General features: G+C 36.5%; 1 protein-coding gene across 3 annotated transcripts in view; it reads left to right on the top strand.

The window, feature by feature from the left end:
- Positions 1-19,348, top strand: part of mute (gon-4 like protein muscle wasted) — a 469,386-nt gene that overhangs the window by 46,964 nt on the left and 403,074 nt on the right. For all 3 annotated transcript variants that reach the window (XM_090406009.1, XM_090406011.1, XM_090406010.1), the window contains exon 4: positions 18,749-18,892. In XM_090406009.1, the coding sequence (XP_090262135.1) occupies positions 18,749-18,892 (144 nt within the window). The remainder of the gene's footprint in view (positions 1-18,748; positions 18,893-19,348) is intronic.

Here is a 19,348-nt window from a genome sequence, read left to right on the forward strand (position 1 = left end):
TAAAGCCTCAAAAAATTCCTCTACTTCTACCTTAGTAGAACCTTCTGTGGGACCATAGGCACAAATAAGTCTCATTATCCAATTCCCCATTCTCATATTTGCCCACATTACTCTACTTGAGACTGACTGCCATTCAAGAAGATTAGCCTCATATTTTGTGTTGAATACTATAGCTACTCCTTCTTTTCCTTGATTGTCATTGCCTGAATATAACATTTTGTATTTAGTACTCAGAAAGATCTCGCCAGTTTTTGTCGTTTTTGTTTCAGTCACCCCTATAATGTCGATCTGGTACTTATCTAATTCCTCAGTTAGCTCCATTTCTTTGCCATTCAGGCTTTTTATGTTGATAGTACTGATCTTTAACTCTGGTGATGTTGAGTTGGGGTTTGTTTTCAGATTTGTTCCAGTAGCTGACTTTTCATTGTTCGCCCTGGTTCCCTGGCGAAAACAACAGGGGCCTTGTTTAGCCGGCATGAAATTTTGTCATGTTGTACCATAATTTTTTATTTTATTTTGGTTAAACCAATAAGAATACAATTTGGTCGGCTAAATCCCAAATTGCCAGCCCATCCTCGTTCGTTCAGTATCCAAATAGATACCCAACAGGGTGCACCACGAGAAGGTGAGGATTGGACATTAGGTCAGAAGCCCTGGTCGGTTCTCCGCATTCCTTTAAAGGCTATGTAGAGGTCTCCTCTCAGTTATACAGCTTTGAACCTTAAGCACCCCTAGTTAATGTCATAGTTATTAATTTCTGCTTGACCTGTGCTTTAATTATATAACTTATTTTAATAGAAATAAAAGAAGGGAAGTGAAATAGGAACATATAAATTATTAAAGCAATTTTATAAGATTGATACAGAAGTTTTTTTTTTTTTTTTTCCAATACATGGCAAGAGGTAAGAGAACAATGGTGTTCCCCTGGAAATTATGTAAGTGTGGCTAGTTAGAATATGAGAACTAGATTTTTTTTGCTTGGAGGGTGGTGGATAGGTTGCAAGAGGTCAGTGTAAGTGCTTTGTTGGTGAATAAGTTCAAGGAAAAATGCTTGTTCTGAAACCGGAGTGCCGTGATTTTTTTAAAAGTAATAGGAATACAGAGTTAAAATTAATATGAATAAGAGACAAGGCACTTTGTTTAATTTTGGTATTAAGAAATCTCTTATTGAAGGTGTTTGTGATGGAACAGATAGTGAGTCATCCACCTCAAGCCTACAAAGATCTCCAGGATATACAAAAGGAGGGGAATACTACTAGTACACAAGAGAAACAGTCTGTATTTACTCGTAAGTACTTATAATAATATTATAAATATATTTGGTGATCAGAATGGGATATGTCAATGAAAATTAGCACAAATTAATTTAATGATGTTTGCCTGAAGAAACTACGACATGCTACAAGATTTCATTAGTCCAGTGATTGATAACCAATTTAAATGTAATTTCTATTTGTCAACATGCCACACCGTATACATAAGTGTACTAATACTCTTTATGATTATGCCATAATTAATTATTAATACTTATGTTAATGTATGAATGTTAAAAAAATTTGGAAAGATATTTATGAGTAAATTTGTTGGGACCGGGCCCTCGGGGGAAAAAAATCAGCCAACGTCTTTTTATTCTCGTATATAGGGAGTAGGCGAGGCGACTTTTAAAAAAAGAATTCTTCTTACTCTTTTAACTAATTTTATAATTAATATCTGAGTTATTTCAAACTGTTTAATTTTTGTTACTGAACATTTTATCAAATCATTCTTATTACAATTGCTTTTACATTATTTGATACGGTTTAGTACTTTTCTTACAAGTATTGTTACAATTCATATTTACTTTTGTGTGTTGCAGTCTTTTTTTACTATTTTGCATTATTCATTTACTTTTATATTATTCAACATTTCTTATTTATAATCTTATTGTTTTTCATACTAAAGTTACCTTTACAACACAATTCTATTTGTTTTTATTATAGCTCTGACAAATATTGGAATTTGAATATTATTGATCAAAAATTATTAATCGAAAATGCACTAATCGAATATAATAACCTATGGGAAAAAGTATAATTTGTTCCTCAAATTTCATTTTTAACCCTTAATTTTTTTTTATAAAAGAATTAGGATATGTCTCGGAACCTAATTAAAGGAAAACCATGAAGCTGAAAGACAAGAAAAAATATTCAGAATATAAATTTATTATTCTGCTTCTTAACAAAGAATTGAGCTAACGTAGTTTGGCAGGCATTCTGTTTCTTTTTTTTTTTTCATACAACAGATGGTATGGCCCTATTTACTCTTCTGCAAATTTTACTGCTTCTTGTCAGTGATTAAATTTTCTTCATATTCTTCAGGATCTTCCTGCTGTGCATCTAAATTTAACAGGTCAGAATCACTTAATTTCTCAGAATGAGATTTAACTAACTCTTAGATTCATTTGAAAAGCCTCTGAAATCATTTGCACATTGTGGAAGAATGTGCTTCCAAATGGCTCGCATATTGCTAGCAGTAATTTCATTTGACTTTGCGACTTTATAACCAGGCTGAGATTTCTCTGATTTGGCCAGAAAAGTCTTGGAAGGCATTCGCTTCAAAAAAAAGGTCGATTTCATCGACATTAAATATTTATTGGTCATAACAGCTCCCCTTTTTCCACAATTTTCTTTGAAATCTCTGGATACTTTGCGGCCACCTTCTTATTTGCACTTGCAGAGTAATTTATTAAAAAAGGGTGGCACACTATTTGGCAACTCCTATAGGTAGAGATGACCTGCTAATGCTTCTGCCTGGTATCTCCACTTGGGCCTGGCTCCCACTGAAGAGACCTCAGTAAAGGTCGAAACTAGTCTGGGTTGTGGCCCTTCCCTTAATGCATAACATTAAACATATCCGCAAGGAGATGTGTTTTGCATTATGCGAGATACTGAGATAGGAGTGTTGGTAGCTTACTCCACCTTTGCAAGGAGTGTCCTGGTGTTGTACCACCTTACCCCAGTCCTGAAGATACTTTCAGGCGCAAACTTTGTTTGCTCACACTTGGATAAAGGATTAAACCAAATTTATTACATTGCTGTGCATTGCATGGGTTGACAGCCATCTTTTAAATGTCACCTATATCCAGCTTTTGTAGTATTTCTGGCTACTGAAGCTATACACACCTTGGACTTGAGGCTGTCCCCAGAAAGAAGCTAATGGGATGTCACCTGACCTTTCACTGCAAGTGCACTACTTATCCATCTACTGGGAAAATGTGTATTGAGCATTCCTCAATACATACTTATCATCACTCATCTGAAGTTGTGGTGGTGCTTGGTTATGTTGCAAATAAAGCATCCTCTCAATTCAGTAATAGGTTATTATTTTGAGATAATCTCTGATAATCTGCTGTAAGAAGTCTCTGTGAAATCCAGTAACCTTGTATAGATTTTATTCTATCCAAGGTTGGAATTTCTGTGTGTTGTTTATCCCATCATGGATGTGTTGGGCTTTAGTCATAAACAGAATGTGAGGAAGAACATTCAGATGTGCCTGGAGACATTTGCAAAATTGTTCAAGGGGTGTGTGATCTTGGGAAATTGTATCATACTCCTTCCAGGTGTTATATTTTGACATTTCTTTTAATTTTATTCTTTATTGTGTTCTACTTCTTCTATCGCTTATCTTATTCACCGTTAAATCTATCCTCACAATTTGGCAGATTCTTAGAATGATTACGTATATTAAATAAATTGAGAAAGGGCAGACTTCTGAATGGAGTCCGATCCTCTGCAATAACGGTCTGGAGTTATCTCATAATCAGGTTCTGGCAATATTTATTTGTTCACGCTGTGCCAGCCAGATCCCTAGGTTTGAAATTCCTTTTAACGAAGAAGTAACCCTCAGAAAATATACTAAGTAAATCAATCTATTAATTACTTATATCAATTTTATCTCTCTCTCTTAAAACATTTTTGATTGCAGTTGTGGTCTCTGTCATATATTTCTCTCCCGCTCAGATTCAAATATTACCAAGCGGTGCATTGGATTCAAATCAAGGCACAAAACAGGTTAGGATAATCAAGATACATTTATTAGATTCAAAAGATTACACATTTACAATAAAATACACTCAATAAGAATAGAGTTATCCCATGTTATAAGGTTAGACATATCAACTGTAATTCACATATCACATCTAAGAATAGGCTCATTTCATTACACAAAATTCTAGCTAGCATCCTTTAAATATTTTTACTTATCTTACACATATTCTTAAAACATTCACATCGATAATTCTATAGATCATTACTTATAGCAAATTAACCACTACTCATTCAGACAAATATTAAGGAAATAGCCATTTGGTTCTAAACACTGGTATCTAAAATCTTACTATAGTCCTTCATACAAGTTTAGAGTTATATAACCTAACATCTCATTTCTTCCATGACACATTATTCCATTCTTTGTTAACAAAGGAATTAAAAAGGGTTTTACATTACCACATTCCTCTAACTTATTCTGTCTATCCTTTCTTTATAATTTCTCTCCGAATGTTCGATCTCGTCCTTGGTGATTATAATTCACGGCCAGGTTTGGCCTTCTTTGTTCTGTCCTTTCATCGCATTCTTGACTGGAAATAGCATGGATTGAATCGATCCACGTGGACGTATGTTGCGGCCAGTTTCTTCAGGCTTACTCGGAAAGGTACCTAACATTTCTTCCTCTATTCCTTCCGCCTGACATCGCAAAATGACAGCAGAGAATAGCTGCCCGCTATCAACTAGATCTCGAACTGGAACTCTTCCCGACTCCACCAAAATTCTCCAACAACTCCAGATGAAAAAACCTAAAAAGCCTTGAAACGGGGGGGACAAACCCGTTTTATACTTCGTATCTCTAGTGCCCTCTTTCACCCAAAACTTTCTCTTTTTTTTTGCACCCAGCTCCTATTTCATTCCTATCTTCTGTACGATTGCCACGTCTTCCTGGAAAAAACACTGTGCGCGTGCCATTCGCACATAAGCAAATTGCCGTTGGCTAGGTTTATCCAAGGTTGTCATTAATGGACTTTGATCCTTCGTTATTAGGCTCTAACATATATCTTATAAAGAAACTTCTTACATTATAATCTTTTACAAATAAATGACATCTTTCACCTTTAATTAATATTACAAAATTTGTATTAGTATAATTCTTTAAACAAAATTGGTATCTTCACTTATTTACAAGCATTTCCCCTTTTAGTTTTTTTCATTTTCTTGTTAAATTCTGAATGAAATATTTCTTAGTAAAATTATTTTTATTCAAAATTCAACACAGGTGATATTGATAAGGCCACTGGAGTACCTGGGTGTGTGGAACACAAATTGTGAAATTCTACATACATCTGAGTGTGAGCTTTGCTATGCTATGCTGCATTCAGAATGTATCATCTTCATGATTCTGTTGCACATGTTCTGCATGGAATGAACTAGTCTCATTCCAATAATGATATACATTTGCAAATGTTGAGTGATGATGAATCACACGGGTATCATTGCGAATATTTCACTTATGCAGCCATCCACTCTCATTGCAGAACCATACACAAATAGCACGTTGGCATATTTTGTATTTAAAAATGTGGATTGAACTTTTAATCTTCAAACGTTTACCAATGATGCAAAATTAGGTATAATTATGAAGTGTATTGCTGTGTTAATTCTCTATGGTAAGGTTTGAATAATGAATTTTGGTTTGGACAAGATGACTGGGGTTGTATTTTCAATATTAATAAATGCAAGGTGCTACATTTCATTTCTTCTACAAAATGAGTGGGGTTGTAGTTTTAATATTAATAAATGCAAGATGCAGCATTTCGGGGGCAGAGATATAAGGCTGTTTACTGTGTTGTTGTTGGAGCTGCTTCAGGAAGTGGATAAGATTCAGGATCTTGGTGTGATGGTTGACAATGGACTAAAGTTCTGACGGTACATTGCCAGTGTTGCGATGACTGCACATCATATTGCTTGCTATGATAAGAAGCACATTGACATGTATGGATAAGGAGGAAGTGATGGTGCCTTTTTATGAGGCATTGGGCAGAGAATTGTGCTGAAATTTTCTAATCTAGTTTTCATTGTGGTTTTCACTATATAATTTAAGGAAATTACAACGTACTAGGATATACATTAAAATTAAATTTTAATATATTTCTATATTTCGGCAATCTCACGTTGCCATTTTCAAGAACTTAAGTACAAGACACGTGCACGCAGGCACAACAAACAGTAAGTGAGGAAGAAGTAGGAAGCTCATTATTTCTCCTAAAGTCCTGATGGTGCCCTCTAGCAGGCAATGTTGGTATTCTTGGGCGATTGGGCTGAAGGTCTTCTGATGCACGTCTCCCAAATTTGAGGAAGTCTCATGCAGCCAAATTTGTTGAGGTTTGGATCGCTTCTTAGGGCTGAAGCTGATTCCATGAAAAGCCTTTCATATCTGTATTTGCTATGGTGTATTATCCTGGCTTTCTTCCACCGTATTCTATGGCAGGTATCCAGAGCATGGTCAGCAAGACCCAAGTGGCTGTATTGGTGAAACCAGATGTAGTCCTTGTGTTCTGAAATTCTGATATTTGCCGTCCTACCTGTTTGGCCAAAGTAGGACAGCTTACAACTGCAAGGGACCTGGTATACACCAGGTAGGTCTAGGGGGGAAGGTTGGTCTTTAGTAGAGCAGATAAGGGATGCCAATATTTTATATGGTCTGTAAATAGCCATTGGCTGAGAAAGTGTTGAGAATGTGGTTTAGTTCTGTGGTTAGGGCATTGTCATTCGAGCAGATAAGTTTAGCCCTGTTGTGTAGTGTCTTAATGACTCCATATTGTTGTGAGGAGGGGTGGTGGGATTGTTGGTGAATGTATCTGCCTGTATGGGTGGGTTTTCTATATATTGAGAAAACCAAGGTTCCATCAGGCTGGCGTGTGACTAGTGTGTCTAAGAAAGGAATGCAGTTGTTTTTTTCTTCTTCCAGGGTGAATTTGATTCTGGGGTGTTGGTTGTTTAGGTGGGTTAAGAAGGAGAGGAGTGCATCGGAGCCATGTGGCCAAATAGCGAATACATCATCTACATAGCGAAGCCAAACGGTTGGTTTTTGTGGGACAGAGTGTAAGGCTTTCTCTTCAAAAGTCTCCATATAAAAGTTGGCCAAGGGTGGGGAGAGTGGAGAACCAATGGCTGTCCCCTCTATTTGTTTGTAGAATTTTCCTTACCAAACAAAATTGCCTGAGTTCATTGTGAACTGAAATAGGGCTGAGATATCGGGAGGAAATTTAGCTTGGATTAGCTCTAAAGATTCTTTGAGTGGGACATTCGTGAATAGGGAGGAGACATCAAAACTGACCATTATGTCAGTGTGTTTGAGTGTAAGGTTTTCTATGCTGGCTTTGAAGTGGGCTGAGTTTTTTATGTATTAAGGTGTGTTGCCAGTATAGTGTGAGAGAGCTTTGGCCAAATGTTTAGCTAGTTTGTATGTGGGGGAATCAATGCCATCCACTATGGAACGTAATGGCACATTTTCCTTGTGAATTTTTGGGAGTCCATAAATGTGTGTGTGTGTGGGGGGGGGGGCATGGAGTTATATGGTTTTAATTTGTTAGTGATTTCCACAGGCCAAGAAGTAACCTTCTTAAGGAGCCTGTGGAGTTTTCTAATTTGTGAGTTTGTGGGATTGTACTGGATAGGGAGGTAAGTGGCCCGATCTAACAATAGAGATTTCAGCTTACCTGTGCAATCTTTTTGGTTAAGCAATACTGTAGCATTCCCTTTGTCAGCTTTGGTGATTATTATTTTCTTGTTTTTCTTTAATTCTAATAGAGATTTAATTTTGTTACTGGGCATGTTGGTTTTAGGTGGTTTAGCTTTGTTCAGAACACAAGCTACATCCAGTCTAATATCGTTGCCGACGTGGCTTGAAAGGTGTCGGATCCCGCATTCAATTTGTATCATAATTTCCTCCGCAGGTTCTTCTGGGCGCAATGGCAAAGTTGTGGCCATGTGTGAGGGCGTCGAGTGTTTCAGGTTTTACACTAAGTGACGACAGGTTGACTACCGTTTCAGTAGGAAGTTGTGGTTTCGAGATCGCAACCTTTTTTTTAAATTTTCGAATTTTTTGATGTGTCGATCTCGAACTATTTTAAACTGTTTCTCCGCTGCAGTGCACGAGATGTCGTATAAAATTGACCAAATTTTGTGGCTTAAGGTGTTTGAAAGGTCATCCTCGAGTGCCTGTATAGCTGAGTTAGCTTCACTCAGGAAACGGCGAGTGGCGGCAATTTGTTCTTCTCTGAGTAAGGCTTGGCTGGCACGGTTGTAAATACGAAGTGCCTTTTGCGAAGAGAAATGGTGCTTGAATTTCACACAGTTAGGGATTAACTGGTTATCCTGGCAGCGCTTCAGGAAGGCGAGACGATTCATTTGTCTTGCTAGCTTCAACTTCAATTTACCGTAATGGCGTGCTTTACGTGCGATAACATCTCTGTGGATAATCGTGATTCTCGTGGAAAGGCTTAGACGTTGGTTATGCATTTTCACTATATAATTTAAGGAAATTACAACGTACTAGGATATACATTAAAATTAAATTTTAATATATTTCTATATTTCGGCAACATCACGTTGCCATTTTCAATAACTTAAGTACAAGACACGTGCACGCAAGCACAACAAACAGTAAGTGAGGAAGAAGTAGGAAGCTCGTTATTTCTCCTAAAGTCCTGATGGTGCCCTCTAGCAGGCGATGTCGGTATTCTTGGGCGATTGGGCTGAAGGTCTTCTGATGTAGGTTTCCCAAATTTGAGGAAGTCTCATGCAGCCAAATTCGTTGAGGTTTGGATCGCTTCTTAGGGCTGAAGCTGATTCCATGAAAAGCCTTTCATATCTGTATTTGCTACGGTGTATTATCCTGGCTTTCTTCCACCTTATTCTATGGCAGGTATCCAGAGCATGGTCAGCAGGACCCAAGTGGCTGTATTGGTGAAACCGGATGTAGTCCTTGTGTTCTGAAATTCTGATATTTGCTGTCCTGCCTGTTTGGCCAAAGTGGGACAGCTTACAACTGCAAGGGACCTGGTATACACCAGGTAGGTCTAGGGGGGAAGGTTGGTCTTTAGTAGAGCGGGTAAGGGATGCCAATTTTTTATATGGTCTGTAACAAGAAGTTAAGTTATGTTTTTTAGGATTTTTGTGATTTTTTCCGAGGTGCCTTGGATATAGGGTTTTCATTGTGGTGTGGAAACACCAGCAAGATCCAGAGATGAATGACTAGAGCGATATCAGGACTCTAGAATACTAATTATATATTGGGTTTTATCCTTTATCCAAGTGTTAGCAAACAAAGTTTGTGCTTGAAGTATTTTCACTTGCCTTAGTATCTCCCATAATGCAAAGCACATCTCCTTGCGGACATGTATAATGCTATGCATTAAAGGAAGGACTACTATCCAGACCCGTTTCGACCTTTATTGAGGTCTCATCAATGGGAGCCAGACCCAGAGGGTGGTGATACTAAGGTGGAAGTGAAAATACTTCAGGCACAAACTTTGTTTGCTAAAACATGTTTATCATATATATGTTTATCATAAAATATGTTTATCATATTTATCTATACAAGTTGCCGAAGAGTGTCACACCCTATTATTAAAATTCTCCAGATTAGAGATAAGTTTATGGATTTTTCACTTGGCTATGCTACTAGTTATATATTGGGTGTTATCTTTTATCCAAGTGTTAGCAAACAAAGTTTGCATCTTAAGTACTTTCAGATGGGGACTGGAGCAACTCATTGTAACGGTGTAAGTTCTCATCACTTGCCTTAGTCTCTCCCATAATGCAAAGTACATCTCCTTATGGACATGTATAATGCTATGCATTAAGGGAAGGACCACTACCCGGACCGGTTTCGACCTTTATTGAGGTCTCATCAGTGGGAACCAGACCCTACCTTTACTATGAGTTGCCCCAGTCCTGAAAGTATTTCAGGCACAAACTTTGTTTGCTAACACTTGGATAAAGAATAAAACCCAATATATAATTAGTAGCATAGCCAACTGAAAAAACATCCATAAACTTATCTCTAATCCAGAGAATTTTAATAATAGGGTGTTGACACCCTTTGGCAACTCGTATAGATAAATATGACTTCTCCATTACTTCACCTTAGTATCACCACGTCTGGGTCTAGCTCCCATGATGTTTCTTTGTGCAGAAGTGGTTGCTTTCCCTGAGATGTAAGAGGCTCTGCTTGGAGTAGGTTTTTGCCTGTCTCCGAGTGGGGCCCACCTCTGAGATTATTGCTCTGCTTGGTGGTGGAATGAGCCTGTCACTGAGTGGAGCCTCTTCTGAGTTGGACAGTCCTTCGGTCACTCGTAGGGAGTGGTCTGAGGGACCACCTGATTTTTAGAGAGGTCTTTATTTAAACAGCACCTCAATAAAGGTTGAAACCGGTCTGGGTAGTGGCCCTTTCCTTAGTGCATAGCATTATACATGTCCTCAAGGAGATGTGCTTTGCATTATGGGAGATACTAAGGAGTGATGAGAACTTATACCATCTTTACCACGAGTTGCCCCAGTCCTGAAAGTACTTCAGGCACAAAGTTTGTTTGCTAACATTTGGATAAAGGATAAAACCCAATATATTGGTAGTATATATAAAGGATAAAATCCAATATATCGTATTATATTGGTGTAATTAGGCTAGAAGAAACTGATGAGGCTAGAGATCTTGGAGTGTTAATAGATAGGAAGTTGAAGTTTAGGAGCCATGTGACAAAGATTGCAAATACAACTCAAAAGATAATTGCAATGCTTAAACGAACGTTCACATGTAAAGATAAGGATGATTTTTTTTTTGCCTCTTTACAAGGCCTTGATAAGACCTCACTTGGACTATTGTGCACAGGTCTGGTCTCCTGGTTTCTGTTGCGATTCTGATATTTTGGAGAAAGGTGTTAAAATGTGTTAAAAATGATATCAGGATTGTGGAATACTGATTATGAAGACAGATTGAGAATTTGTAGACTGCGGACACTAGCAAAGAAGAGTGATGTGATTGAGACTTACAAACTTCTGAAAGGGTCATACAGGATTTCATTTGATGGAATTTTTCAATTTATGGTCGGTGAGGAAAGGACAAGAAGGCATCCTTGGAAGCTGAAAATGAAGGCTGCCAAGAAGGGTGTGAGGGCTAGATTTTTCTCTCATACTTTGGTGGTTGATTCGAATTGATTGCCTTTGGATGTTGTGAGTGCAAGCAGTGTGAATGAATTCAAGAATAAGTATGATCGCTCGTGTGTATAGTATATGGCTTCCCTCGATGAGTCTCTTACTACCTGGAGGTCTCTCTTAATAATAATAAAATAATAATATAATTAGTAGCATAGCCAAGTGAAAAAGGTTCCATAGGACTCTTGAATATTGGCTATGCAGAGTGGTTGAAGGAATGTAGATTGCAGAGTTTGGTAGATAAGAGTAAAAGAGGTGATATGATGGAACTTCTGGTTAGTGAAGTGGTGGATCTGATTGTCATTCTTTCCACTACTACTGACACCTCTTCATTTCATAATATCTTTACATAACTTCCAGGGATGGCATGTCAAGATATTATGAAATGAAGAGGTGTCAGGAGTAGATTTTTTTTTACATGGAGAGTGGTTGTTAAGCGGAATGTATTGTGAATGCAGTGAGTAGAAAGATTTCAAGGTTCAATATGATAGACCTTTTGCTTTTTAAGTGGGCCTTCCCATGATGCTGACTTCATAGCGATTACTGTTATAATAATAAATTGATCCACAACATATGTGAATTGTGACTGCTTATAATGACATCTAGAACATGTTAATTATGTTTCCAAACATTCTGTGTGTGTGTGTGTGTGAGCACGTGTGTAGAGAGAGGAATACACACACACACTGCTTGGAAAGAAGTCACCAACAGACACCATAGTGTGAGGTGTAAACAACCATGTTGCCTACCTTAATAAGATGTAGGACCTTTTTCTGCAATGATTGCAGCAATCTTATAGGGCATACTTTCCACAAGCGAACAGTAGTGATCAATGGGAATTTTGGACCATTCTGATAACTATGTAATGAGGTCCTGGACTCTTGTGGAGGCAAATGTCTTTTGACCTCACCCGACATTTCAATTCATTCCTCATCCTACAGATGTTCAGTAGGATTGAGATCAGGGCTCTGTGGAGGACAGTCAAGTGTGGTAACGTTCATATCCACAATGCAGTTACAGCCTTATGACATGGTGCATTGTCTTGCTGAAAGAGATAGAGGTTAGGTCCATTGAAATGCCACAAAGTAGGAAGCATTGCATTATCCAGAATGTTGAAATACCACTTCAGTGTTCGTGGCACCACAAATAGAGGTCCAGGGCAAATCATCACACCACCACCTCCAAATTTCATTGTTGGAGTTGTGCACTCTGGTAAGCAACGTTTCGGTAAGCAAACATCGGTTTCCATGGCCCTACCGTGGAAACCGATGTTTTGAGCCTTGGTTGTGATTGTATTTTCTGCAGATTTGTGTTCCAGTCCATGCCCAGAACTTCTCATTTAACTTGTCAGCCCACGAATGGTGGTTGACATGTTAATACATATTATCGTTCATAACACTGTAGGGTCACGTTTGGTGAGTGTGGTTGGTCATCCACTGTGAGTAGTACTTGCATTTTACTCCTTGCTCTTCCATCTCAGTATGGTATCAATGTTTCTTGACCTAGGATGGCCTAATTAGCAACAATTTACCAAACAGATAGGGATGCAACATGGCATCCTATCACCATGCCTTTTTCAAACTCCATCGGTTCCCTTCTTGCAGCCATTTCACCTGGACTCAGTTGTACTAACATGGGAGCATCGTATTCTTCCAATTTATACCAGTTACAAACACGTGACTGGTACAAATTACAGGCATGATGCGCCTTGTTCGTGGTAGTGTCTATTGATTTCCACACACTTGATACACAAGCAGTGTGTGTATCAAGACAAAAATATACCAATGAAATTGAAAATATAATAATAACGGAAGTTGAATGAAATTTCTTAATAGAAAACTCAATGAAATCCTAATTATTAGTTAATATAATATCCTATAAAGTGGCATTGCATGCCAATTTCAGTTGGGTGTGCCGCCGTGGCTTATGCAACCCGCGCTACAAAATTCATTTCAGTTTGACTGTATGATTGCATTTTTATTGATGTATGAAAGTTTTAAGAGTCTAAAGCACATCGGTGCTCATCTTAATTGGTCTAATGCAATTAATTATAGGATAACTTTGAATACTTTAATTTATCAATTAATTGTAACCAAATCTGCATAGAGTGAGGGACAGTGTGTTTGTTTTAAGATATATTAGAAAATATATCTTCAAAGGAGAATGCTATATTTGGTTGATATATTTGAATTACTGAAAGGTGTAAATTTTGGGGGAGGGGGGGATGAGGCTTATCTTCTTCGACTACAATACTGTTTCCCATTGTAAATATAGGCAAAAAAGTTATAAATTTATTAAAAATTATACATTAAAAACTTGTCTATATTATATATAAAAACTTGCCTACCGTATCAGTTCATACTTCAAGCATGCAAAACGAATGAAACTGAAAACAGAACCAATTTAATGACAATGTTCAATTGGTTTGGTTAACACAATAACCAATCACAGCCTCTAGGTGCTGTTGTCTCAGAGCTAAGAATGCTAAGAATTTGACCTGCTGCACCATCTGTATATCTTTTCAACGGTCTCAAAGGTGTATGTATTTTTGAATGCGCACCTGAGCTATTAACGTGAATGTGATGCAATGCTTACGCATTGAAAAGTGTCCTCTTCATGAAGCATTAGTATATTGTGTTTATTTTTGGAATCACGCAAAATCTGGAAACAGTTAGGGAAGTCTTTAACGGGAATAAATGCAAAAATATAATATCAGTGATATTGCTATTCCGTGGACGAGCACCGCCCACCTAACACACCCTGAATATTTGACGTTGACCCTATATATATCCCACTGAGGTATATTTCAGGAAAATGTAATAGTGATGATATAATAAAAATTATAATCTGTTTATGATAATTAATATATTAAAATAAGAATTGTAAAATCAAAAAATACTATATAATCATTGCTGCTACTCTGAAAGACTGCCAGATAAATTTATGTTAAAATAAAGAAACCAACTTTGGATATGTAGGGATCATTTTTTTTCAAGTTATCATGCTGAAGTAATAACAGGTGCAGTGAAATTAGACGAGTATGTGAATTTTGCTTTTTCCAGTTCTACATACCCTTTCATCATCATCAAATTCATGCCATGTATCCTCAAGGGTTGTACAGGATATGATAGTACTACATGAAAAATTACATCATTACTAACTTCCTGTCTACAGTTTTCCTCCAAATGAGTGTGTTACTTGTCAAGATTCCAACATTATCGGATCTTATATTTCTATCTTCTAAGGCACTTTTTACTATATCAATTCACCTATATCTTGGTCTTCCTCTGAGTCGTTTTCCTGCCAACCTGGCATAGAACACTTGTTTTGTTAATCTTTCCTCTCCCATTCTATTTAAGTGACCATACCATCTGAGATTAGCTCTGCTAACGCATTCCTGGATGCTGACAATGTCAAGTTCTTTCCTAATATCCTCATTTTTAATATGATATTGCCATTGATGCCATCTGTTTGTGCCCCTAATCTTTCTCAGGACTCTCATATCCGCAGTATCTAGTATTTGATCAAGTGTTTTACTTCTGACCCAGCTCTCAGATCCAAAAGTTAAAACTGGTTTGAACACTGTCTTGTATACAGTTAATTTAGATTTCCGACTAATTTCTCTCTTATTCCATCTGAATTTATTCACTTGACTTCCTACTATACCAGCTTTGTTGATTCTGTTGTCTATTTTCATATTTAATTTACCATCTTCACTAAACATCGTGCCCAAGTAGCTGAAATGTTTCACTTCTTTTATAGGTTCTCCATTCACGATGAAGTTGATATTTTCAACGATTCTGCCTATTTTCATTGTTTTTCTCTTGTTATTGCTGACCTTCATACCATATCTATTACAACAGCTACTCGATTTAGTCAGGGAATCTTGCAGACTTGTCGTGGATTTATTTAGAAGTATAACATCATCCGCATAAAGGAAAGAGCTGACATTAACATCTCCAATTTTGATATCAGGTTTAATACCACTTTCCTTCATAATGTGATCCATATGGATAATGAATAACAGAGGGGATAATGTACAGTAATCCCTCGATTAATGCACCCACAATTAGTGTATTTTCGATTACTGCATCATTTTTTTTTGATACCCAAATTCGATTAGTGCGCCTCCAAAATTCGATTACTGTGCCTATATACATCTTAAAAATAAATGTTACAGATTTTAAACATATTTTATATATACATTTTTTATGGCAACTATTTGAAAAAAATCACTTACCAGAATGAAATAATTTAGTTACTGATTTAAAACATTTTACAAAGTTATTTTTAATAGCTTGCTACACTACTTCCATGTACACTATGTATACTATGTTCCTAATTTTTACTGCCAAAATTTATGTCATCTACTATAGTATGCCCACAGATTCGAAACCCTTTGACATTTCTGCGCATGACACAAAAAGGAGAATCCATTCTGATAATAGGGTAATCAATCTGTTTTCTGGGATGAGTTGTTTATTATTACACATCAGAAAATTAACATATCTTTTATGATCATTGTAGTTTTTAAAGTGTTAACTATTTTGCTTGTTTAACAGTTGAGAAATTTTATCTATAAAGCATGTGATTTCGCATGTTGGCGACCAATTCTTATGTCCTTCATTTCTTTCTCCCCTTTAATGATAACATCTAAGAGTTAATTAAATCTCATTCTGAAGAATTGAGTGAATCCAACCTCCTAATTTAGATACACAGTGGGAAAATCCCAAAGAATATGAAGAAAATTTAATCACTGATAGTCAGCCAAAAGAGATTATGCAGAAACAATTTGAATATATTTTTCGTACAATCGAAGTTTTTAAGCAGCATGCTTTGTGGCTGACCCTGATGAAGAGAGAAGCAGTAAAATTTGCAGAAGAGTAGAAGAGTCAATAGGGCCATACCGTTGGTTGTATGAAGAAAAGAAACAAAATGCCCGCCAAAGTACGTTAGCTCTGTTAAGAAGTAGAATAATAAAATTTATATTCTGAATATGTTTTATTGTCTTTCAGCTTCATAGTTTTCCTTTAACTAGGCCCTGAGACATACCCTAATTCTTTTATAAAAAAATTAAGGTTCAAAAAAGAAATTTGAGGAATGAATTATACTTTTTCCCATAGGTTATTATATTGATTAGTACATTTTCGATTAATGCGCCTGTTTTAAAGAATACATTAGGCGCACTAATCGAGGGATTGCTGTACATCCTTGTCTGATAGCAGATTTAACATTAAACTATCTTCCTATACTCCCTTCAATTCTAACTGCTGACTTACAACTCAAATAAAGACTAAGCATTGCTTGATATAATGCCCCATTTCAACATATAACTGTAGCATACTGCATAGCTTTTCACTTTGCATCATGTTATGTCTTTTCCAGATCTAAACCTAAATACAGATCTTTGTTATATTCAGATGATTTCTCAACAATTTTTCGTAAAGTGAAGAATCTGATCCTGATAGCCTCCATTTGGCCTGAATCCAGCTTGTTCTTCACCAAGCTTTTCTTCCACAATTCTTCTCAACCATTTTTCAAGTATACTTGCATAAATCTTACCAGGAACACTCAGTAGGGAAATACCTCTGTAATTCTTACAATCAGTTTTATTTCCCTTTTTATATATGGGTATTATGAGAGCTCTACTCCAATCATCGGTATTTGTCCCTCTGTCCAGGCCTTCTGAACTATGCAGTGCAGCCACTGTGAGACTTTTATACATTCATACTTCAGCATTTCTGGTCGAATATCATCTACTCCTGCTGCCTTTCCACATTTCAAGCATTTGATGGCTTTTTCTATTTCAAGTATGGATATGTATTCCTGATTGCATGCCTGGTCAGTGTTTTTTACCGCTGTGCTATCACTCTTTGTTTCATTTAGCAATTTTTCGAAGTAATTACTCCATACTTCAAGGATATCTTTTTGTCCCATTTTTCATGTCATCTTTAGGATCTCTAACGACTTTTACAGCACTCTTTCCTCACAGCATGCTTCTCTCTGGCTGAATCAGTCAGTGTTTTCTTCTGGCTTGCCACTGAATTTCCAAGGTTTGGTTCCTGTTCGCAAACTCTTTCATTTTTTCTTCAATAATGTTTGTATATTTCATTCTATAGTTCACATCTGAGAGCTGCTCAACTTTTATTCGCTTTAAAACTTTCTTACATGTTCTTCTTTTCAATATGAAATTCAATTTTATCCTGCTCAAGACTAAATAGTGATCACTTCCAATTTAAAATCCTCTGTACACTCTGGTGTCCTGCACCAGGGAGAAAACATCACTGTCGACAATAACAAAGTCAATGAGACTTCATTTGTTCCTTGCCTCTTCTCTCAATGTGAATTTGTGCACATTTTTATGTTGGAACATGGTGTTAGCAATAACTGGGCTATGTCCTGAGCAGGAATCCAAAAGGTATTTTCCATTATTATTAGCTTTGCTCTTTTCTCCAAATTTTCCCAAAATATTTTTGTATGTCTCACAATCATTTCCTACTTTGCTATTCAGATCCTGAACAAGGACCAACTTTTCCTTTTTCATTGTGTCAGTTGCTTTTTCTAAAGCCTCAAAAAATTCCTCCACTTCTACCTTAGTAGAACCTTCTGTGGGACCATAGGCACAAATAAGTCTCATTGTCCAGTTCCCCATTCTCATATTTGCCCACATTACTCTACTTGAGACTGCCTGCCATTCAAGAAGATTAGCCTCGTATTTTGGGTTGAATACTATGGCTACTCCTTCTTTTCCTTGATTGTCATTGCCTGAATATAACATTTTGCATTTATTACTCAGAAAGATCTCACTAGTTTTTGTCTTTTTTGTTTCAGTTACCCCTATTATGTTGATCTGGTACTTATCTAATTCCTCAGCTAACTCCATTTTTTTACAATTCACGATTCTTATGTTGATAGTACCAATCTTGAACTCTGATGTTGAGGAGGGGGTGTGTTTTCAGATTTGTTCCAGTAGCTGACTTTTCGCTGTTTGCCCTGGTTCCCTAGCGAAAACAACTGGGGCCTTGTTTCGGTATGAAATTCTGTCATGTTGTACCATCATTTATGTTTTGGTTTAAGCCCATAAGAATGCAGTTTGGTTGACTAAATCCCAAATTGTCGCCCATCCTCGTTTGTTTAGTATACAGGTAGATATCTAACATGGTGCACCACAAGAAGGTGAGGATTGGACATTAGGTCAGAAGCCCTGGTCAGTTCTCTGCATTCCTTTAAAGGCTATGTGGAGGTCTCCTCTCAGTTATGCAGCTTTGACCCTTAAGCATCCTGCATACTCTTTCAATGATTATTTAATTTCTTTTAGATTCTTTTATATTTCTCTGACAAGTGTTCTTGGAGATTTTCCTTACAAAGATATAGGAAAATGCTACAAGTTTTTGGCTAGGTTTGTGGGATTTTTTTATTTATATATTTATTTTGATTAAATTTAAAAAAGTTTGATTTTTTGGTTATGAGTTAACTGGTATTTGTTTATTTTTTTGTGTAATTAGAAAAAGAAGACCATTAAAAAGAGAAAAGAAGAATTTTTATTTGCTTCAGTAGATAAACAGTTTGAAGGAGAGAAAGCAGAGGATAAGCTTAGCCCTTCTCAGAAAGATATGCGTACTGCAGTGAAAGTGAAGAATATTCTAAAAGTATGTGGAATTATGGTATTTTATGAATACACTCTACTCCCACTATAACAAATACCATTGCCAAATGCCCTGATTTAATGAATCCATGTTAGTCTTAATGAAATACACATAATAGCAAACTGTCCCCTGTAATAAACTATTTGAGGTCCCTATGAATTTGCCATCACAAGGGTCATTTGTATGGTGTTTATATATAAATTTTCTTGCTAAATGGCTAGAAAAGGTTGTAGAATAAAATTATTAGGAATTCACCATTCTCCTCCCCTCCAAGTTTTTTTTTTTTTTTTTTTTAAATTGTGATATTTTCAAGATTTGTGAAATAAATATATATTTTCATATGATTTGTCATGGTTAAAGAATCCATTTTTGTAAACTTAATATTTAAAACATTGAAACTTTAGAAGACTGGACTTTTATTATACAAAACAGATATGTATTAATGGTGGACTCCTAAAA

This window comes from Typopeltis vanoorti, chromosome 16, assembly GCF_054136105.1.
Source record: "Typopeltis vanoorti isolate ZY-2024b chromosome 16, IOZ_Tvanoo_1.0, whole genome shotgun sequence".
Classification (NCBI taxonomy): domain Eukaryota; kingdom Metazoa; phylum Arthropoda; class Arachnida; order Uropygi; family Thelyphonidae; genus Typopeltis; species Typopeltis vanoorti.